Source organism: Notothenia rossii, assembly GCF_949606895.1.
Source record: "Notothenia rossii genome assembly, chromosome: 6".
Classification (NCBI taxonomy): Eukaryota; Metazoa; Chordata; class Actinopteri; order Perciformes; family Nototheniidae; genus Notothenia; species Notothenia rossii.
The window spans coordinates 16,244,734-16,267,203 of record NC_136909.1 but is presented as its reverse complement, the minus strand read 5'-3'; the positions used below and the strand labels follow the sequence as shown (position 1 = coordinate 16,267,203).

The window sequence follows — 22,470 nt, the reverse complement described above, 5'->3', positions numbered from 1 at the left end:
ATTATGCATGAATCACTCCTCAATCGATAAATATGAAATTAGATCTCCATCGATCAATATGCTTCATGATTCATTCCCCGTCTTATGAATTTCTTAGGTTGATGTGAAAAAGGCGGAGGATGCAAAGGTTTATCTCACCTTGCCAGCGACTTGTGCTGAGATGGAGGAGAAGGAGAAACAAACAGGGAAGACGTTCCACCATTCAGGAGTGATTCCTGTGACTAAAGACAGCTTCCAGATCGCCACGCTCACCTGCTCCACTAAACTCACTCAGAACGGTACCGTAGGGCAATGTTTAAATTTCTCACAATCTTCCAGGCTCCGGCTCTGATATCATTTTTTTTAAAAGTCCTGTTGCAAGTCATTTTTAAGAAATGAATCAGACAGAGATGCAGTAGCTCCGTCCCCCAGGTTGCATTGATATGAATTAAGCTGACCCGTGTCATGTAATGCCGATGTGTTGGTGTTAATGGATGTAGATCAATTTAGGTTTATAATTGAACTGACGTTGAAAGAGGACGTGGTGCTTTTTCTGATTGTTTTCTGATGTGTCTGTTTTTCCAGTGGATTTGCTTGGCCTGTTGAACTGGAGGTCTAAGCCTGAGGACCTTGACCAGATTCTGCAGAGGCTGATGGAGGTCGAGGGAGGAGAGATTGTAAAAGTACGTTCCCCTGATTAAAATATGTAATACGTTGCTATATTTAACACAGGTTTTAAATGTTCCTTTTTTTTATTAATGGCTCCTTTTTAACAGTGTTCTGTTTTATGCACAGTTTCTCCAGGACACCCTCGATGCTCTGTTCAACATCATGATGGAGACTTCAGAGAAGGACACTTATGACACGCTTGTGTTTGATGCCTTGGTTAGTAGTTTTTCAGGCCTTAGGCTATGGTAATACAACGTTTACTATGGTGTAGAAGTTTAAAAGACCGGACAGTTATTTACCGACATAAACTCAAAATTGAGTTTAATTTAATGAGACCGTAAAGATCCCCTCCACAAAAAAATGTGTTGTTACTCTTGCTTATGTACCCTGAAATGTCTATACACATATAGTGAACTGTGTATAACGTTTTAAACGAGCTAAGATATCTGAGATTCAAACATAGGCTACCCCAGGCAAGCTAGATTAGGTACGTCAACAATTTGAATGCTAATCGTTTTATAGTTGCTGCCGACACGTATCAACATGAAAATAAACCCTAAACATTTAGTGCAGAGCTGACTTTTCAGTACATAAAATAGCAAAAATAGCACATTAGCTGACAGTAAATATGGTAATGGGTGCTATTTGGGATTTAAACCAAGGGATGATAACTTTAAAAGGTCACAAGTAAAAAAAGGTTGAGATTAACTGCATCTTCTTTCACCTTGGTCTTGGCTCTGATTGTGTGTGTTCCTCTTTTCTGTAACCAGGTATTTATAATCACACTTATTGGCGACATCAAATTCCAGCACTTCAATCCAGTCCTGGAAACCTACATCAACAAGCACTTCAGTGCCACTCTGGCCTACATGTGAGTCGTTTCTCTGTGTTTCCCACCTTTGATCGCGTACATCCCTTCAAGCTGTTTATTTTTAGTGGGTCTTTTGCTCTCCACCCACACGCAAATTAGCAGCAAACCTTGATGCCTGACTCATTCACTTTCTCAGGAAGCTAACCAGGGTGCTGAACTACTACGTGGGCCATGCAGAGGAGTCCGTCCTGAGCGAGAGGCTCTACGGAGCACTCAAAGCTCTCAAATACCTGTTCAGGTTTATTGTCCAGTCCCGGGTCCTCTATCTCAGGTATCAGAGACACTTTCACCCAAGAATCCACTCTTCATATTAAACATTTGTGTTCCTATTATACGAGTGAATTATTTTTAATGCAATGCCTGGCCTTGACTCTCAGATTCTACGGGAACAGTGAAGATGGTGACGCTTTCTTCAACTCCATTCGCACCCTTTTCCTGTCTTTCAACACTCTCATGGACAGACCTCTAGACGAGGGAGTGAAGATAAAAGTAAGTTGAAGAAGAATAGTTGATTTGCCCTGTAGTGCTTTTCTTTTTCTAATATGTGTTTAGTTTTTGTAATGCAGACCTGCAAATCATGTGGAAACAGTTTAAATTGTATCATTTGAAGCTTGGAAATAAATGCAGCCATTTTCAGTCTCAGTAATCCAGCTGTGAAGATTTGTTATGGACAAGTTTTTTTTATTTTTTTTTACAAATTGCCTTTTAAAATGAATGTGGCATCCCTGTTGGCAGCCTCAATTAGGTGAAGGAAAAGCTTGTTTAACTAAACAAATAAAAACATCCCTGTGCTGCAGCCTTATGATTCTGATTCTGTGCTTTTTCAGGGAGCAATATTGAAATACCTTCCCAGCATCATTAATGACATCCAGTCTGCGTTTGATCCCGTGGAACTCAGGTAACTACCCAGAGGATTTGCACAGCAGGATATGATAATTGCCTTACTCTGTGCAAATTATCATATTTACTCCCGAACAAAAAGAGGAATTATTCTCCATTTTTGCTGCTCTAAAAGCATCCTTTCCTGTGGACTGCTCATTACTCCTCTGTGGCAATAATTACTTGATGAGAAATGTGAAAAGCCTACAAATGGTCACACACTTCTTCTCTTTCATTCTCTTCTCAGCGTTCTCCTAGCGAAGTTCATTGAGAGCATTCCTGACTCTCAGCTTGTGCGTCAAAAGCTGGGCTGCTTGTGTAAAATGGTGGAGAGTGACCTTTTCAGGCAGCCAGGTAGGAGTCCTCGAGGCTTGAAAAGTGCATAATGACATATCACAAAAGATTAAGGGAAGAAAACTGCTCTGCATCACACCTACATACAAGTTTGTCATGTCAGCTCCATTAATACGAAATAGCTGTGTGATACAATGAGTCTTTTCTGTGCTCACAGATTGTCGAGATGTGTTTCTGCCACTTGTTACTGACCAGCTGAGTGGGCAGCTGGACGACCACTCGTGTAAACCGGACCATGAGGCCTGCGCACAACTCCTCAGCACAGTGTTGGACAACCTGGACCGCAAGGACGTGGTGAGGACAATTTAGACACTCGGAGATCATGAGTTTAAATGGCCGGCACACACGACAGCTACTCTGCATGGGAAGGTGGGTTAAAGCAGCCGAAATTAGCCCACCATGACAAATATGGATAAAACTCTGACCTCCATTGCCACTTCAGAGCAAAACTGCTGCTGTGTGACCGGATATAAGTCACTTGAGGTGATGGGCTCCTCTTAAAAAGGTTTTCTGGGCACGTCTACACAGAAAAAATGCCTTGGGGCAGACCTTGAGCATGCTGGAGGAATTTTATATCCCATATTGCCTGGTAGCACCTAGATGTCCCCCTAGTAGACAACTGATCTAAGGAGAAGAGGTGCTGGCTACTCTGATAAACTCCATAGAGATAGTAACCTTGTCTGTTGGCTGATAATTCTTAAACACCCAAGCTGTTAATAATGCATTTGTATGGATGCATTTTTCTTAATCCAGCTATCTTGAAAACATCACACTCAAACTGTGAAAAAAAGTACTCTACATCCCTCAAGGAAGAAATACATATTCCACAGCATGACGCAGTAATGCAACAATGCTCCATCTTTTTATTTAAACTGTTTACCACACAGAACTGTAAGCTGCTTGTTTTATTTGCTCATGAGTGTTTCAAACATTCCAAATTAAATTATAAATCCAACTTTGTGCAACATTTTCAAACACTCAATGAAGCATATACCTCAATGAGAGATGTTGATCGAGTTTGGGAGAAAAGAGAGTATTGGATTATTCCTTATTACCCCTGAAATCCAAATATAGTGATTTTAGACCCACATCCGACTGATACACATTCAGTAATGGATCTCCGCATCCCTAATTTGTCTCTGAGATGTAATGCTACTGCCCCAAAATGATGGAGGGGAATTTAATTTAGTTTGTGATGCTCACAGCATTGAAAAGTTGCAGCAACATATTTCCCACAAAGGATAACTCACTGCGAGGCTTTTCTTTACAACATCACAAATAGTGACAAACCACAATCTCCGAAAGCCTGAGGCGACATCTCCAGATTCTTCTTTTAATCTAACAGTAGGCAAAAACACAATTGTATTTAGTAAACTGAAATTCACGACAAGTCCTTACAATTCAGAGGCTGTAATCATTAACATCTGTGGCATGAAATATCGCTAAAATAGTTTATCAGTTATCAAAAAAGTTGCACAATAATTGATCTCATGTTTGTTTATATCCTTCTACTAAATATTTTTCTCCAAGAAAACATTTGAAAGAACAAATTATCCACAGCAACTTGAAAGAAATGTATTTTTTCAACACTGAGCACCAGAACAAAAAAGTGTTTAAAAAGTGTGAATATAGGCTGTTATTTCTTCCCTTTTTTTTGTGATTTGATGTAACCGACCCTTTGATCCTGAAAACCATTTGCCGCCTGTCTGTGTGGCCGTGTTTCAGCGGGTAATTGTACCTGAGGCTGTTCTGTCTGTGCAGGGTCCAACCAGAGGGCACGTTCAGCTGATAATGGAGCGGCTTCTTCGCAGGGTTAATCGCACCGTCATCAGCATGGAGAGATCCTCCCCTCTCATTGTAAGGCACACTGCGGTGTTACAGCTGAAATATGCCCTTGACAAATACATCCTCAGCATGCATTTTAATAATAACTACACTGACATCCACATACAATACCCAAATACAGAAATAAACTCAAATTTTAAGCGGTATAACAAAACACACAGGTAATACTCTTCTTTTTTTGGACAATTATTCAATGTGACACAAGTGATTCATAGTTTACTCCTCCGCTGCAGGGACAATATCTCGCCTGCATGACGGCCATCCTGAAGCAAATGGATGACATGCATTACGCCCACTACATCAGCACCTTCAAGACAAGACAGGATATCGTTGTAAGTGTCCTAGTTCTACCCCTGCTGGCTACATCTCGTCCTGAAACATCTCATCAATAACAGGCATTAAACCACCCAGGCCACTTACTGCTTCTCCAGGGAATATTGATTATAGACATTTCATGCAATGGATTGGGCTGACATGATGAGGATGTCAGTCGTGGCTCTCCATTATGCTGTGGCTGCATCATGTGTTCGTGACATGTGGCAGCGCTGCTATGGACTTGCTTAGTTTGGACTTTACTCTTTGCATTTCTTCAAAGCAACTGTGTGTATCGGTGCTGGGAAAGAAATTAACATTTCAGTTTCAAAAAAAGAATTTTGAAGACAAGATCATTGAGATAAAACGATTATTAGTCGTTTCACAATTATGCCCTAGTTTTTTCTTTTCCTTTTTCTAATCCAGCACATCCCACTTTTCCCTTACATTAGTGCACTTTTGCCTGTTTCGCTGTTCAATATGCAGCATGTAAAGACCTTTCTGTGGCGTCTGCAGTGCTCCAGCAATCTGCACATAAAAACAAACATGGCTGTTCTTGTAGGTGCACTTCTGCAGTATTTTATATCACATTTATTTTTGGTCTAATTTATTATTATATACTATATTTATCAGATTGGGTGCCTGTGGAAGTGCAATAACGTTAATGCATAGTTGATCTTGTTTTTTTATTAATATTTTAATTTATATAATTTATATATATATATACATTAATAATATATTTTATATATATATTTATTTCTATTTTCTTCAATTTTATTTTGTTTTTTAAAGTTAAATCATATTTAAAGTCAAATAATTGAAAAATTAAACAAAACGTGTCTTCTTTCAGTAGTTACAATGTTACTTTCAAGGTTAATTATAATGTAATCCTTGCGTTCTCAACATAATTGTGATTATGATTTTACCATAATGGAGCAGACATGGTGTGCATACGCTTGCAGCAAAGATTTGACTCCTGTGCTTTCCTCAGGACTTCCTCATGGAGACATTCATCATGTTTAAGGACCTGATGGGAGACGTGTTCCCCGCTGACTGGATGATCATGAACCTGGTGCAGATGCAGGTCTTCCTGAGGGCCATAAATCAGTACTCGGACGTCCTCAACATGTACTTCCTGGATCAGGCACATTTTGAACTCCAGGTGTGTCTTTGTCCTCCCCCTCCTGGGTAGAGGTTACATTTCTTATTTAACAGAAAATCAGATGTTATGGGAAGGTAATTATGGTATTAATATTTATAAACCCTGTTCCCCTCGCAGCTGTGGAATAACTACTTTCATTTGACCGTGGCGTTCCTCACTCACAAGACACTGCAGCTGGAGTCCTTCTCTCAAGAGAAACGGAATAAGATACTGAACAGGTGAGGTCATTTACATTTCAATAAAAATGTGATTTCAATGGAGGAAACTTAATTTAACAGTCCCATAATTTAAATTTGCCGCAGATATGGAGACATGAGGAAGACTATTGGGTTCAAGATCGGAGATATGTGGTACAATCTGGGTGAGTATTTTGCACTTTGTGATAACGCTGCTGTTATCACAGAGTTTGTGGCAGTGTTTATTCAGTGCCTTCCGGTAATGCAAGAGGAATAACAAGACAATATTTTTATATTGTCCAGTTTCACAGTGTGTTGTTTTTTTATTTTTACCACATTATTGGATTTATCCTATGTTTGTTGAGATATGAAGAAGCCGCTTATTGCCTTCTCTATACACTATGATATTTCTGCATGATAAAGCTTCATCGTCCCTCAGGCCCCCACAAAATGAAGTTCATCCCAGCGATGGTCGGGCCCATTCTGGAGGTCACGCTGGTGCCTGAGCCCGAAATAAGGAAAGCCACCATCCCAATCTTCTTCGATATGATGCAGTGTGAGCACAACTTCAGCCCCGGACGCACATTTGAAACAGTAAGAAGCTACATAACAAGTTCAGACCTTTTGTTGTTCTTTGTTTCAAATGTACTGAAGTACAACATTTGTGATGTGTATGACAATGTTGCCTTTTTATTTCCCTTTCTATCTTGGCAGTTTGAGAACGAACTGATTACAAAATTGGATCAGGAAGTAGAAGGAGGGCGAGGGGATGAGCAGTACAAAGTCCTGCTGGAGAAAACGTAAGACGGGGAGCAGAGTATTCTTTGTGATAGAGAATTCACATTGTTAAAATACAAAGGCATTTTTGATTGTGTTTTTGAGACATCCCTCAAGTGGCCAGTAGGACAGCACAGTGTGATAGAATTCTAGGCATAATCTTAATCAATAGATAGAAACCCCTCTGGGACAGAATATGAGAAATCTCTGAGAAATGCCCAAAAATATTTGAATGCGCTTTGGCTTTCTCCGAACCTAGAACTAGCCGTTTGTTTTTATGTGCAGATTGCTGGAGCACTGCAGACGCCACAGATACCTGTCTCAGTCCGGAGAGGAGCTGGCTCTGCTGCTCAGCAGCCTGCTGGAGAACCTCCTGGCGTACCGCACCATCACACATGACGAGAGTCCGGAGCACCGCATGAGCTGCACCGTCAACGTGCTGGTACGCCCTGTGCCCGTTTGCAGAAAGGGTTAACACCGCTCATGCATGTTCATAAAGCAATTATCTGTGCTGCAAAGTGCTCAGAAGGAAGTGTTTTTCAGAGTCTGCAATTACATTTCTTTTCTCTTAAAGAATTTCTACAAAGAAAAAAAAAGGGAGGACATTTACATCCGGTGAGTCGGAAAGAGACACACAGCATCTGGATCTTGGACCAAAGGGTGCACTGTGTCTAACTAATGTGTTCTTTGTGACTAGGTACTTATACAAGCTGCGAGACTTGCACCTGGACTGTGAGAACTACACAGAGGCCTCCTACACTCTCCTACTACATGCTGAACTACTGGAGGTATCTGACACAACAAAAAGCCCTTGTTTCTCTACTTATTTTAGAAGTGTAACCCTTAATACTCCCATGCCTTTAACCATATTCTTAATTGATGATCTTATTTACCAAGTGGTCGGACAAACCCTGCGCACCTCATCTGATACCTGGAGATGGGAAGCATGTTTGGACCCAACAGGAGCTGAAAGAGAGGCTCATCCAGGAGATCATTTGCTATTTGGACAAGGGCAAGGTGTGTGCTTGCTGCTCATATGCATGTGAGCTGGTGTGAAAAGTTCCAATGTCCTTATTGTTATTGCATGATGCATACATTAGCCAAAGCTAAGTCTGAATTGTTCCGTCTGAGCAAGCATTGTGAAACTGGTAGGAAGGTTAGGAAGCTTTTTATTGTGTTAGTACAGTATTTAAATCTCTCACTGGCAGCCAGACTGTTTACCCTCGAAGCCGCGAGTGCAGCCATGGGTACCAGATGGCAGACTCTGGCTTGTGCCCCTGTGTTGTTTTGTTTTTATTTTGTGTTCCCTTTTCACTGAGTGATGCACATGTCTTCTCAGATGTGGGAGAAGGCCATTGAGCTGGGCAAGCAGCTGGCCAAGATGCATGAGAGCCACATGTTTGACTTCATGGAGCTGAGCCAGCTGCTGGTAAGAGGACGCATTCCATTTGTATTCAGCCGTACAAATACAATTCCCTTAAAACTTCTGAAAAATGCAGCTTTAAATTCTGATATTAAAACAGCTTAAATGATTTAGTTGTGTATGCCTCTTTAAGGTTATTAAAATAAGTCTGATGAGATATAATGGACAAGAATTGTTGTTTCAGTACACGTCTGAGTGCAATTATTTGAGGAGATGGAGAAGATAAATGTGTGTTAACCTGTTTACCTAACTGTTGCTGTGGAGTTTGCATTTATTATGAAACATGAGCTCATACATTATCTCTGCGCTAGTAGTTCACCATGATTGTGCTCCCATAATCTATTCTTGTAATTAAATAAAACACACAAGAGTTCCCGCATTCCTTTTTTTATTAAGAGAGTAAATGAAATACTGTGGATGTACTGCACTTTATCATTTTCTTTATCCTCTGTCACAGAAAAAACAGGCCGGCTTCTATGAAAGTATAATGCATGCTATGCGGCCACAACCAGAGTACTTTGCTGTTGGATATTATGGCCTTGGACTCCCTTCCTTCCTCAGGGTAAGGAAATGATTACCTGCTTCAATAACTAAAGACTTGGAGAAAACACCATGCACCATGTAATGATGCAATGATCTTCATAAAGGTTATTGAGTTGTTGATAGCCCAAGGTCAGAAGGAATACAGTAAACAAGGACGCTTCTCATACATTATGGAAATAAGCTCAATTGTAATTCTAGCTTTTTATTGAGTTTTTTTCTTGTGTTGCTCATTGAATTTTTTCTGCTACAGAACAAGATGTTCATCTACCGGGGGAAGGAGTACGAGTGGCTGGAAGACTTCAGTGTCAAGCTGCTCTCTCAGTTCCCCAATGCAACACGCATGACCAGCACAGCGCCCCCTGGAGACAACATCTGCAACTCCTCTGGACAATGTATCCTAATATAGATTCAAAGGTTTTATTGTTATAGGCACAGAAATGTCAACGTACGTCCCAGGCTCCTCCGACAATTACAAGTTACACATACTTTACTTATTACATAAAAATAAATAGATCAATTCAATAACAAATAGTGCAAGTGACATGATGGTGCTAGTCAAATCCAAGAATAAGTTAACTGTTTACATGTAATATACAATATGATAAACATAATGTGAAATGAAATGACTGAATGAATATGTTGCTGTTCGCAGCAGAGCTCAAGGGAAGGCGAGGAGGTTGACATCCGGACTTTTGTTTTAAATTCTTCCAAAACAAATGTTGTATACACGTTCATGTCCTCGTTAGTAGGAATTGTTCAAAATGGACCAAACTGGAACTTTTCAACTAACTCTGATTTCAGGTCAATATTTAAAATGTGTTTGATAATTAGTTTTATGACTTAATCTTGCAAAATTATAGACATTGCCGTCAGCCTCAGTTGAATCTGTGTTAATTGCGGATAGGCTAAACTAAAATGGTGAAAATGGTAAACATTATACCTGCTAAACGTCATCATGTTAGCATTGTTATTCTATAAATGTTAGCATGCTGACATCAAGATTTAGCCCGGAGCACCGCTGCGCCTACCTTCACACCACAGAGCTGCTAGCATGTCTGTAGACTTATTTCACAATTACAGATTTGAAAAGGTAATCTGATTCAATGCTGCTCAGCTTTTTACTGCTTCACAACATTATTCCCCGTTTTATCCTTAGCTGAACTCCACAGATATCCAGTGCTTTACTGTCAAGCCTGTTCTCACCGTGCCACGCCAGTTTAAAGACAAGGGGGTTCCAGAGCAGATATTAAAGTGAGGAGGGAACACTTAAAGGCTGATTTATCTTCTCGTGAACACCTTGGGGTTTATAGTTCTCTGGTCAAAAGACTAACTCACCGCTGTCCTTCCTTGATCTTCTGCAGCTATTACAGAACCAATGAAGTGGACCAGTTCAGCTATTCCAGGCCCTTCAGGAAAGGTGAAAAGGACCCAGACAATGAGTTTGCAGTAAGCATTTTTTTGTATTTACTTTACCAAGCCCATATGTCTATCACAATCATAAATAATAAAACGTATTAAAAAAAACCTCACTCGTCACCCTTTAAAATGTTATTGATATTTATTCTGCTTTACAGACCATGTGGATCGAGAAGACGACGTACATTACACTCTATCGCTTCCCAGGGATTCTGAAATGGTTTGAAGTGAAATCTGCCACAGTGGTAAGAGGCCAACGTGACGCTCAAACCTTCTACTTTGTTCACAGTTTATTTCACATATAAATTCCCATCATGTAATTCTCCCGGCGTGCAGGAGGAGATCAGTCCTTTGGCGAATGCCGTAGAGACCATGGAGATGGCCAATGAGAAGCTGAGTAACCTTGTGCAGCAGCAAGACTGCGATCGCTCGCTGTCCATCAACCCGCTCTCCATGTTGCTCAGTGGCATCGTCGACCCCGCGGTCATGGGCGGCTTCTCCAACTACGAGAAGGTTTGACTTTTTAGTTTAACGAGACACATTTTCCAGCAGAGAGCATAGATAGACAGATGCAACAGAAAATGAAAACGATTTGTAAGAGTAGAGAATCACAACACAAAACGTTTCTGTACTTCTGTACTTCACTGTATCTGTCAAGCTGTTTGTTGCATCAGTTCAGGTTTTAGTGCACAGTTTGCTCTAAAGTAATACATTAAAATACTACTATGAAACATTGCAACACATAAGTCCTACAACTACAATCATTAAAATACATTTGTACATTTTGTAACACATTATAAGAAGGTAAACATATTAATCAGTTGCTTGTTAGCATGCTTATTAGTAGCATATTGGTTATAACCATATTATAACCATATTAACCATATTGGTTATAGCGTATAGCTTATTGATGCCTTATTCTGCAAGATTGTATTCTTCAACTTCAAGGCCATTAATCAAGAGTGTTCCCTCAATATTCCTTCTTATTGCTAATTGATAGTGAGAAAGGCTGCTGTTGTACATGAGTTATGATTTTAATATACTCAGCTCACTAAAAAACGTTACGTAGTTATTTTCATTTAATAAATAAAGTATGCTCTTATGTAACAAAAAATTAATAGTATGAAAATAACTCTAAATCAAGTCAACTGACTCAGGGTATGTTGCCCGGTCTGGGAGAGTAAACAGTTAGAGTTACTGACCAGAATAAAAAGGTTAAAATCCAACCTGCGTCCCTCTGCTGCGTGTGTACTCTCTATCTCCCTTCTTCAGCTATACTTATGAGGGCGGAAAAAACCCCAAAATAAAACAAATCGTGTATATAATCCTGCCATACAAATGGAAAGAGGCTCACATAATTGGACTACATAAACAACCTTACAACAATATAATGTCACACTGGTAAAGCCTACACATATCAATATTAAAGTACTTGTGAATTAATTATGAGCAAGACCTTGCCTATAGAATAAATACATATTTTTAGGAAAAAATACTTTACTTTATTTAGACACAACAGGATAATCCTTGTTTTTTATTAATACAAATTAGTTTTATTAATATAAAAAATGCTGTTCCTGTTCAACCACCTTATTAAATTACAGGTTACTTGTTAGACACTTTTATCCAAAGCAACTTACATACTCAATACTGTGGGCCATCCCCACAGGAGCAATTTGGGGTGAAGTGTCTCAGGGACACAACGACATGCTGACTGCAGTGGGGTTTGAACCTGGCAGACGGATGATTACACGTTTTATGCTGAGTAATAAAGAGCTAATATACTACTTGAATACATGCAAATAGACAACTAGTTATTGGCTAGTATGTGTACCTGGCTTCTTATTTGAAGTGTTAAATTATATTATATTTTATTAAAAAAAAAAAAATGTTTTCCAGCTGGCCTCAAGTCTGTTCTGAGCTCCAAGGGTTTATTCATGAGGGAACTGCTGCGGCCTCTTTGTCATGCTGTAGAAACCTGCTCACTGTTGCTTGCAGTTATATTCTAAGATGTTGTATAAAAGAGCAGCCCAATTTTCCTCCTGTTTCATCCTCTATAGGCCTTCTTCACAGACACCTACATCCAAGAGCACCCAGATGACCACGAGCGCATTGAGGTCCTTAAACAGCTCATTGCCCTGCAGGTAAATCCTTCCACCGTTGTTGTCGTTGACACTTGGCTCAAAGCAGAACACGTTTTAGAATACTTAAGTGTCCGTCTTCCCCTCTAGATCCCTCTCTTGGCAGATGGGATTCGTATCCACGGGGAGAAGACAACGGAGCCGCTGAAGCCCTTACACAACCGTCTGGTTACTTGCTTCCAAGACCTTCGGGAGAAAGTGGAGAAGCACTATGGCGTCATAACCTTGGTGCGTTGCCAGCTGAAAACTCAATTTAATGTAAGAGGGTGCCAAGTTAAGCTATTGGCCCTCTTGCCTTCCTATCAAACGCTTCTCATTCAAAGCAGAGTGTACGGTATATTAGCGCAGGACCATAAATCTTCCTTTAGCAAGTCCTGTGCGACCTGAGTTCTGCTTGTCATTGTGCTCCTCCCCTGCCAAGATCCCCCGATGATGCTTAATCCCATTTGTGTATCCCAGCCCTGCTCTCTCACTGAGAGGAAGAAGAGTCGCGTGGGCTCCGTAGTGATGCCCTACATCCTGTCCTCCACCCTGCGCCGCATGTCTACTGTCTCAACCCTCTCCAACGCCTCCTCCGGCCTCTCCAGCGGCTCCGCATCCTCAGACGGACCCTCCTGCATTTCCTCCCAAGAGTCAGTCCCCATATCCTCTCCCTGCTTCCTCTGTCTAACTGTCCCCTGTTGTCTGACTATGGGCCGATTGCAGGGAAGTGAACTAATTACCCCTTTATTTTTCTTTGAAACTACTAATTGGTCTTATTTTGTTGATACACCGTGATTCTCAAATGTTTCTTATTTTTGATTTTCTCTTAGTTAGGAGTAGTCCAGAGCACTCTGTCTAATGCAGAGACATTTAAGACACATAACAAAATGCATATATTTGATGCAATAACATGTCAATTTTTAATGATTTGATTATTACATTTGAGGGATGAAGTGAATGACATTTTAATTAATACTATAACAACCTTTGGATGATATTGCATAGCTTACTGAGGCTCTGAAAAACAAACTATACCTTTTTATGTAAGTTTATTACATTTAACTTCTGCTTCAGTTCTTCTTCTCTTGTGGCATCTTTCCCATTGGGCATGTGCCAGAGTACTTCCACACAGCACAACATTATATATATATATATAAGGGATGTTACCTATGCTATAAATGAACAGTCATCATATTTTATGATCGAGGGGATTCGTTTTTGTGCACACCTGGTTTTTGATGGATAAGATGGCTAGGTGCATTTTGATTTTTCACGCATAAAATATAAGAGAAATTGTGGAAACTGTTTCTGCGTTAGGCCTATTGTGATGACATCCCTGCTTTCTTTAAACACTGATATTTGTCTTTGCTCAAACCAAATCACTGTTTGTCTTTACAATTGTACACCTTTGTGCATCTCTTTCTCTGCCCCCGATTATTCACCAGCAGTTCCTTGTTGTCCCGTCCCAGCGACCGCAGGACCTCGGTTCTGTCCCGCTCAGAGGAGGACAACCGGATTGCTCGAAAGAACAGGAAGGAATGGAGCATGAGCAAATCCCAGGTCCTTCTGGAAAGGCAATCGGATGCAGATGAGGTAAGGCCTTATGTTCAGATGCTATTTATATGTTCTGCAATGTTCCTTTGGGTGACCGCACACTCCCACTTGGTGGTGGAGAAAGGGTTCAGATGTACTTAGTTACCACTGCTGTTTAGTAGACCAAATCATATCAGTTAAAGTTTCTCAGTTGGGAATTGGGAGTAGCATCATCATGCTTGACTGTATTGGCTATATCTTTGGTTTTATGGTGTTTTCCAGACTCCTCCAGAGAAGCAGCAGAGACCCAAAAGTTTACAATTAGGAGACCGGCGGCTTACCCTCTCCCTGTTCCACGGTGCTTCATCCCAGCTCAGCCTGTCTAACCCTCTCAGCCCGCTACCATCCTCTCCAAACACGCCTCACACACCACGAAGCTCCAGTATGTAGCCACAAACTACTGCTCTCTCAAACACAGCACTGCATGTCATCATTTAATTTTTCTCTTAGAAATATGCCTTACACACAGAAAAGGAAGAATACCATGTCTGCTTACTTTGTGTAAGCACATTCTGATCTATAGCCCTAATCAGGTCACACACACACACACACACACACACACACACACACACACACACACATACACATACACATACACATACACATACACATACACATACACATACACATACACACACATACTCATATTCACAGATGCATTCTGTCTGAAATGCTTTTCTTTCCTGTGGTAGGTTATTCATCGCTTCTCAGTGACAATGATGTCAATAATTTTGACACCCCAGGGACACCCCCACCCATGCCTCCGAAGAAACACCCGCATGAGATTGACAACTTTGGGTTTCCTTCAGAGGTACACCTGATGAAGAAAAAAAAACACCGCCTTACTAATGCATACATAATGAAGTATAAACGTTAAAATATTCTGTTTTTTATATTTTTGAAGCCCTAAGATGAACTCTATTATCTCTTTCCCTACAGTTCACTCCTCCGCTTCCAATGAAAATTGAGAGCAAGCCTCCTCCGCCGCCTCCGAAAACACGGAAGTCCATGTGTCCCTCATACGAGCACACCCCCCACTAAGCCTACACCTACACACCGCCTTTAAAGTTTCACTAATTCTCTGATTTGGCTAGGATGAAAGCGCAGTTTCACTTGTGGGAGGAGGAATGTCACAGTAGGTTACAGACGCAGGACCATCTGCATGTGGTATATGCAAGATTTTTAGCAGAAAGAAATGTTTCTGATGCAAATCACTAATAATTCCAAGCAGTTTTTATCTCACGATTTAGCTCATGTCTTGTTTTTAAGCTGCAAAGAACAATATATGTATTTCTATGTCATAAGAGGGTACTACTGCGCATAAATGAATATATGATTTTGGGTACATATGGTCACTACAGACTTTGATTTATTGTGCTTTAATGAAACCGTCATTAGATGCTTTTTTTTGTTGAAGAAAAGTCAGTATGTTGTAGAGACTTCAGGGAAAGGAATGACCAATGCTGAAATGAAATATTTAGCCTTTATTTGCTGGAGTGACACTGGATGAATTGTTTTCCCCGACAGTAGATGTTTACCAGCATTCCATATCTGAGCAGGAAAAGCTGCATTAGATGAGAGCAGGGAATAATAATGTACAGAATGTAATTGTTATTTGAAATGTAGTAATTTTTGTTTCTGATGATGGTGTTCAGTAATATTTTAATGATCAAACCCATTTCCCCAAACCACAATGTTTTAGAGACACTGGATGGCATTAATGAATGTGAGGCAGAATATGCATTTGTTTTGATGTTTATTGTAATGATGCTTTCAACTGCGTCACGTTAATTTTGGAAGCGAGTTTTGCCTTAAAGGCATAGTTTGACATGAGAAATGCGCTTTTTTTGCGATGAAAACATTGATACAACTCTCACGTCTGCATGGCATAAGGTATAAATGTAGCTGGGTCCTGCCTTCAATTAGCTTAGCTTAGATTAGCATAAAGACTGGAGAAATGAAAATACAGCTTGCCAGGCTCTGTGTAAAGGTAACAAAAGCGGCCTTCCACCACTGAAGCTCACTAATAATTAGCATGCTTACTTGTTTTTTTAATGCTTACAAAACCCTGTAGTGTAAAAATGATAGCCTACTAGGGTTTTACAGGAAGTTTCACACTGAGCCAAGCTACCTTGTTTCCAGTCTTTTTGCTAAGCTAACAGACGAGCTGCCCATGCTACTGTACATACCCCCACTACAAACGTGAGACTGGTATTGACTATCTTATTGACTGTTGCCAAGAAAGTAAATGAGCGTGCTTCACAAATGTTTCAATCTGGTCCTTATAATACCCTGAACGCTGTACGGTACATGCATAAATGCCTTTGAAGTTCACTTTAGTTTTTTATTTCAGGTCTTGGCAGATTTCCTATTTTAAATAAATTCATTATTGACATTTAAGTTATTCATTGAATTTGAATACGCTGATCTTTTGTATTTTCACATCCAGCATGTAAATGGTAGATTTTCTTGGATCATAAATTGAGTTTTATTTCAACAAAGGCTATCACTTTACCGTTTTCAGTTTAACACTTTTAAAAGAAGCAATACAATTGATGTGCCTTCAGACTGATAAATATATGCATGTAAGCTGTTTTGAAAGAATGATCAAACTTAATCATTAAGTTATTTTTTATTTTAGATTGTTTTACAAGGGATTCACTTTTTTCGTACGGTACTCATTTCCTAACAAGCATAAACGATTTTATACAAAAAATGCCTCAAGAGATATATTATGATCTTTTTTTATGAACAAGCTGTTGTTGACTGAACAAAAATAAAGATTTATTGAATGACCAGCATAATCCAATTTTTTTTGTGTGACATTGATTGTTTGAGAAAGACAGTTTCTTCATCCCCTGTCAACACAGTGAATACAGATTACTCTCCGTGCCCTCCCTGGAAACTCGGCGCAGACGGAGACAAACTGGCATGGAACTGGTGATTTATGCAGCCTGTTCTCCTACAAAAAACGACCAAATAGGCCGATTGTTTAAACAGCTTAGATTACGACCCATAGCCACGTTTTAAAGTGTAGCACCTCTAGTGGTCGTATAACAAACAACATGCTCCCGTTTATTCGTTTATTCACAAATAACCCTCTGGAAAATCCTAAATTGTAGAATAGTTTGGCCATTAACATGCTTTTTGATTAGATTTCTAGCGAGAAGTGTAGAATTCACGTCCATTGGAGGTGTAGGATCTATAGTTTGATAGATATTTACGAAGATGATCTGAGGTCTCATCAGGATAACGTGCATGCAGTATGGAGCTAATTTCCTGCCATAACTCCACAAACAAACTAAACAGGTTTTTACAAATGCCTCTCAATTCACTAACAAACACAATGTGGTTTGCAAATACAAAACACCATCTACAAACTAATGCATTTAGTTTTGCAACGAAAAAACGTATCTATCAAATAAACACATACCATTTTTCTAATAAATCATTTTTCAGAGACAAATTCAGCAGGTTTTACAAGTACAAAACTTGTTTTTACAACTACAACACTTTTTTTTACAAGTCCAACACTTTTTCTTCTCACCGCGGAATATTACTGCCAAAAGTCACGTGACTTTTGGCAATAATATTCCGCCGTGGCTGGCACATGCTTTGATATATATATATATATGGGCACATGCTCCACGGCAGCAGGGGGCGCTACTGAGTCCATCGGGAGGTTGAGCAGACCTTGCCAGTCTGATGACAGGTGTTTCTAGCGATCCAGCGATCTGTTTCCCGAACTAATTTCACAATGAGCGGCCAACAGGTGAATTTGTTAATTTTTCTGGTGAAAAAGCCAATGTTAACTCAACTAAGTTACTGTTTCATGAGTATGAGCAGACTGCAGGAGCTAGTTTACAACAAGCTAGGCTAATTTTCGTTTTTTATTTATTCTTAGTAATCGGTTCTTGTAAACCTATATATGTAAATGAATAAATACATATATATATATATATATATATAGCCATCAGTAGACTACATGAATGAGACAAGTCTTTGTGGTTAGTTGAAAAGTCTGTAATAACCATACCATGACACGCTAAAGACAGGGATTCTGTGATTTTACGAGAAAATCTTTGAAATTATCGTTTGTTACCTCGTCTAACATGTATTTGCTTATTCTACTATACCACCCGATTAGCAGCATAGTTATAGTATTCTATTTGCTTGCGTTCCAATCATTTTAAAACAGTATTGTGTTGGTGCTGCCTGTGTTTTGCCCACAAGCTACTATGTGGCGCCAACCGTGACGTCAGATAGTTTGATCCTATTGGTTCAGTGTTAGTGTCAGTTCAAATAGGGTGTGCAAATTACCCAATTTATAACTTAAACTGTTTTCAAACTAAACAGAGGGCACTGACATTTTATGCAGATAATGGACCACCAAGTACACATTTCACATTGGTTATCTGCCAATATCACATTTAATATAGAAACTTATCAGCAGGGGTTAAATTGGGTTCTCTTATGTGGGTATATTTACAATGAAAACTGAAAATAAACGTAATGTGTACCCAATTCAACCCCTGCTTACCAGCCATGTTTACCAAAATGTTTCACCTCACTTGCTCATACTTTTCTTCTATCTCTAGGAATTGCTCGTACAAAGCATGTTGGAGAGGCTCCATACACGAGTTCTACATGTTGTCCGTCAGCAGCCACTTGACATCGATTACCTTGAGTTTGTCTGTTCAGGAGGTTGTTCTTTTTAGTGCTCTGCTCTCTCTAATCAGGTTCTCATCCCAAAGGCTATTGTAGATGCACTCACAGAGCTACACAAGTTGGTTGTTGAGGAAAGACAAAATAGGGTCCCCAAAGTATTAGTTCAGGTTACCCATGGAGTCACCGGGCGTCCAAGATTTGATTTATCTCCAGATTCCCTGTTACATCTTCTTAACCTGGGTCTTCCAGTGCCCTGTATTGCTAACCTAATGTGAGTGTCCACTTGTACTATTTACAGACGAATGTCAGAGTCTGCCTTCTCTGTCAGAGCACTCTATAGCACCTGTTCAGATACAGAGTTAGACAATTTGGTAACTGACATTAAGAAAGACATGCCTCATGCTGGGTACCGCCTGGTTAAGGGAACCTTGCAGTCCAGAGGATTCAGAGTCCAGTGGGAGAGGGTGCGGGCCTCCATGCACCGTATGGACACTGTAGGCATCCTTTTCCGAATTAACCAGCTAGGGTGTGTTGTGCGTCACACCTACTCAGTTCCTGGTCCCAAATCCCTCATGCACATTGACACCAACCACAAGCTGATTCGGTGTGTATGATTCCATTTGTAACACAATATTGACCACAATTTTAGGCCACATTTTTATTTTAATGTTTAATAATTGTTCAGCCTAAATATGTGTCTTATTATAGTTTCTTTCATTTAATCAGGTACAACATTGTCATATTTGGTGGCATTGATGGCTTTTCAAGAAAGGTATGATTCAATAAAAAAAGAAAAACATTAAATGAGACATCTATAAAAGGATACGTTTACATCCTTTTTTATTTAACTTTTTAGATCATGTTCCTGGGTGCAGCAAACAACAATCTGGCCTCAACAGCCCTTGCCTTCTTTTAGAAATCAGTGGACAGATATGGATTTCCATTAAGATAAGTGACAATACATGGGTCCTTTCATGTCAACTTGAGACAGAAGTCAAGACTACATTTTGACACCCCATATTTAATTTAGAATAACAGAGATTAGGGACTCAGAGTGTTCATGGACAAGTATGGAACATCAATATTTAACTAAAGAGTAAAGAACTGAAAAGGTTTTCATGATTATCATGTTTTTGTTGGCTTTTATAATAGTGTGTCTATATGATATGTTTATAAAGATCATTTAAAGACAAAGAGAAGATAAAATGGTTTGGACCACATTTAATCACACACTATAAATGCTATTCATTTGGTAGGGTAAGAGCAGATCACGGAGTTGAGAACGTTGACATTGCACGGCTGATGTTCTCTGTCAGGGGAACAGAAAGGTCCAGTTTCATCGCTGGAAAGAGTGTGCACAACCAAACGCAGGTTCAGTCGCACTTCTCAAAGCTAGTTTTTCTTTTTGTATCATGCAACATCATTATTACTTGAATTGATATCGCAGCACAGTGTCATGTCAAGAGATTTGGAGACAATTCTGAAACATTTATCTTTGTTAATTTGTTTTCTAATTAAGGTATCAACTGCTGTGACATAATTTTCAAAGGCATGGTTTCAGGGATCATGCCTTTCTTGAAAAAGTGTAGGACCTCCATGCTTTGATACTAAATACTGCAACTCATGTCTTACACAACGTAACTGGCTAACGATTGGTATCTATATGCACTCACAGGGAATTTGGCCCAGAAAATGAACTTAAATGAGAACAATTTCTGTGAAAATTTGAATTAAATTATTTTACATGCAATATTTATTGACTAATTGGACCAACAAGTTAGGCCTTAGTATCCCCCACAAAATAATTGATCACTTAATTGGAACAACCATTTTACTTTCAGAGTTTTAACTTCCATCACTGGTTAAAAAACATGGAATAATAAAAATATGAAGCATAAATGTATGTAAACCATATCTTATCTTACAAACTATCCTTCCAGAATTGAACGCCTCTGGAGGGACGTGTGGTGTGCTGTGACCAACGTATTCTACAACATGCTGCACTCGCTAGAGGATGATGGTTTGCTTGACCTGTCAAACTTTGCACACCTCTTCAGTTGTCATTACGTTTTTCTGCCCAGACTACAAGATAGTCTTGATATATTTTGTGGTGGTTGGGATAACCACCCACTCAGAACTGAGGGAAACTTAACTCCTAATCAGTTGTGGCACATGGGAAACATCCAGCATCCTGTGGCAGAACCAGACAATGTGGATGTAAAGGGGGCATCATTGTGCCATCTATTAATATGTCCTCATGTAAAGTTAGCGTGGGTGAAAATCAAAAAGCGTTTTAATGGCCAAACTATCCTACAATTTAGTATTTTACAGAGAGGGTTATTTGTGAATAAACGACCATCTGTAACGTTTGCACTCAACGGGACTACTAGAGAGCGAAAACTTTAAAACGTAATTATAGGACGTATTAAGCGCTTGAACAAACGACATATTTGATCGTAATAATTGGGCCTGAACAATCGGCATATTTGGTCGTATCAGTTGGAGGACTTGTTGCAGCCATGCTACTACCAATACAATTAGAGTCAGTGTAGGAAAATAAGGCTTCTTTAACTAAAAAGGCTTCATCTGGGGAGGCTGCCTGCAGGGAGGAGTTTATGAGATGTTTATGGGTGTTGTGTGAGGGGTGCTGGTAATCTTGAATGCTAATGGCCTGTTCCTTCCTGTCAGATGGTGAAGTGCGGGATATCACTCTTCCCGCAAGTCTCGGGAGCTATAAGCATTTGAAGTGATGTTCAACCATGCCAGGAGAGCAGCGTTGCAGGTTTGGCTGGATGCACAGGAACATCTCCATGGAAACAATCTGCATACTTTAAACATGTTTACAGCTTCATGCTGTAGAATCGGAGGACATCCATCTAAATCCTCTCGATCCTTTCATGTACATTGCAGACATTTTACAGCTTCCTCAACTGACAATACACCAATGATGCATCTGTGTCTAACTTTGAGTTGTTTTTGAGTCTCACCTTCACAATAAAACTGCTTTTGGAAAGTTTTCCTGCAGAATAGAAAAAGACAGAACAAATATATTTGTTGTCCAAACACATGAAAATGTATCTTTTACAGACAGATTTAAGTGACAAACTTAAAATCTTCCTCTGCCATGGGTTAGAATAACATGAGATTAAAACAATAAATAAGTAATGGGTGGGCCAAATGTTCAGGATGAAAGTGGTAAAATATTCATGTTAAATATACATAATAAAAAACAGCAGCTGCATGTGTACTTCATAATTAATGACTTTATCAGATATTAAGCACACCGATGGTTGCAAACCCTTTAATATCATAAACAGCTGTCAAACATAAACTAGCGCATTTACAATTTTGAGATACATTTCTAGAGCATTTTAAGTTTATGCTTCTTTATACTTCAATATTAAAAAAAACCTATAAGAATCAGCTACAGCTAGTGACTTTTCAGATTAAAACGTTACATTAAAAAACATGATGTACAAATCTAGAACATTCAATAGTCGTTCTTCGTTTTTGAGAAGTCTTTGTCTAAGAGCTCTTAATGCAAGTCATAAATTGGCACACTTGCTCGTTTTTGGAAATGTGCTAAAAAAAAGCATGTGAAGGATGAAGTGGTTATGTGGATTGGAGATGATTTTGAGCTGTCATGTATTCTGTGTATTTTGGCAGCTAAAGTGGCCAGT

General features: G+C 39.5%; 1 protein-coding gene and 1 long non-coding RNA gene across 4 annotated transcripts in view; both read left to right on the top strand.

Annotated features, from left to right (window-relative positions):
* The window catches only part of dock5 (dedicator of cytokinesis 5), a 33,872-nt gene extending 16,954 nt beyond the window's left edge, over positions 1-16,918 (top strand). Inside the window, exons 18-51 of one of the 3 annotated variants that reach the window (XM_079688087.1) lie at positions 98-278; positions 565-662; positions 775-864; positions 1,419-1,519; positions 1,656-1,790; positions 1,897-2,008; positions 2,347-2,417; positions 2,646-2,752; positions 2,910-3,046; positions 4,514-4,609; positions 4,831-4,929; positions 5,901-6,071; positions 6,189-6,289; positions 6,374-6,432; positions 6,687-6,841; positions 6,962-7,047; positions 7,310-7,466; positions 7,599-7,639; positions 7,722-7,812; positions 7,922-8,041; positions 8,364-8,453; positions 8,905-9,009; positions 9,241-9,382; positions 10,160-10,241; positions 10,352-10,436; positions 10,565-10,651; positions 10,743-10,919; positions 12,467-12,550; positions 12,638-12,775; positions 13,007-13,179; positions 13,999-14,122; positions 14,345-14,504; positions 14,815-14,933; positions 15,062-16,918. In XM_079688087.1, coding sequence (XP_079544213.1) covers positions 98-278; positions 565-662; positions 775-864; positions 1,419-1,519; positions 1,656-1,790; positions 1,897-2,008; positions 2,347-2,417; positions 2,646-2,752; positions 2,910-3,046; positions 4,514-4,609; positions 4,831-4,929; positions 5,901-6,071; positions 6,189-6,289; positions 6,374-6,432; positions 6,687-6,841; positions 6,962-7,047; positions 7,310-7,466; positions 7,599-7,639; positions 7,722-7,812; positions 7,922-8,041; positions 8,364-8,453; positions 8,905-9,009; positions 9,241-9,382; positions 10,160-10,241; positions 10,352-10,436; positions 10,565-10,651; positions 10,743-10,919; positions 12,467-12,550; positions 12,638-12,775; positions 13,007-13,179; positions 13,999-14,122; positions 14,345-14,504; positions 14,815-14,933; positions 15,062-15,163 — 3,876 coding nt within the window. In that variant the 3' untranslated portion in view covers positions 15,164-16,918. Of the gene's footprint in view, positions 1-97; positions 279-564; positions 663-774; positions 865-1,418; positions 1,520-1,655; positions 1,791-1,896; positions 2,009-2,346; positions 2,418-2,645; positions 2,753-2,909; positions 3,047-4,513; positions 4,610-4,830; positions 4,930-5,900; positions 6,072-6,188; positions 6,290-6,373; positions 6,433-6,686; positions 6,842-6,961; positions 7,048-7,309; positions 7,467-7,598; positions 7,640-7,721; positions 7,813-7,921; positions 8,042-8,363; positions 8,454-8,904; positions 9,010-9,240; positions 9,383-10,159; positions 10,242-10,351; positions 10,437-10,564; positions 10,652-10,742; positions 10,920-12,466; positions 12,551-12,637; positions 12,776-13,006; positions 13,180-13,974; positions 14,123-14,344; positions 14,505-14,814; positions 14,934-15,061 lie in introns of all 3 variants that reach the window. The other 2 variants (XM_079688086.1, XM_079688085.1) reach the window with 2 other exon arrangements.
* Positions 16,919-17,815: 897 nt separating this feature from the next.
* LOC307045143 lies at positions 17,816-21,768 on the top strand. The gene is made up of 4 exons (XR_013809788.1): positions 17,816-17,894; positions 18,721-19,394; positions 19,517-19,562; positions 19,647-21,768. It is a non-coding gene; the product is annotated as an uncharacterized lncRNA (long non-coding RNA).
* The last annotated feature ends 702 nt before the right edge of the window (positions 21,769-22,470 follow it).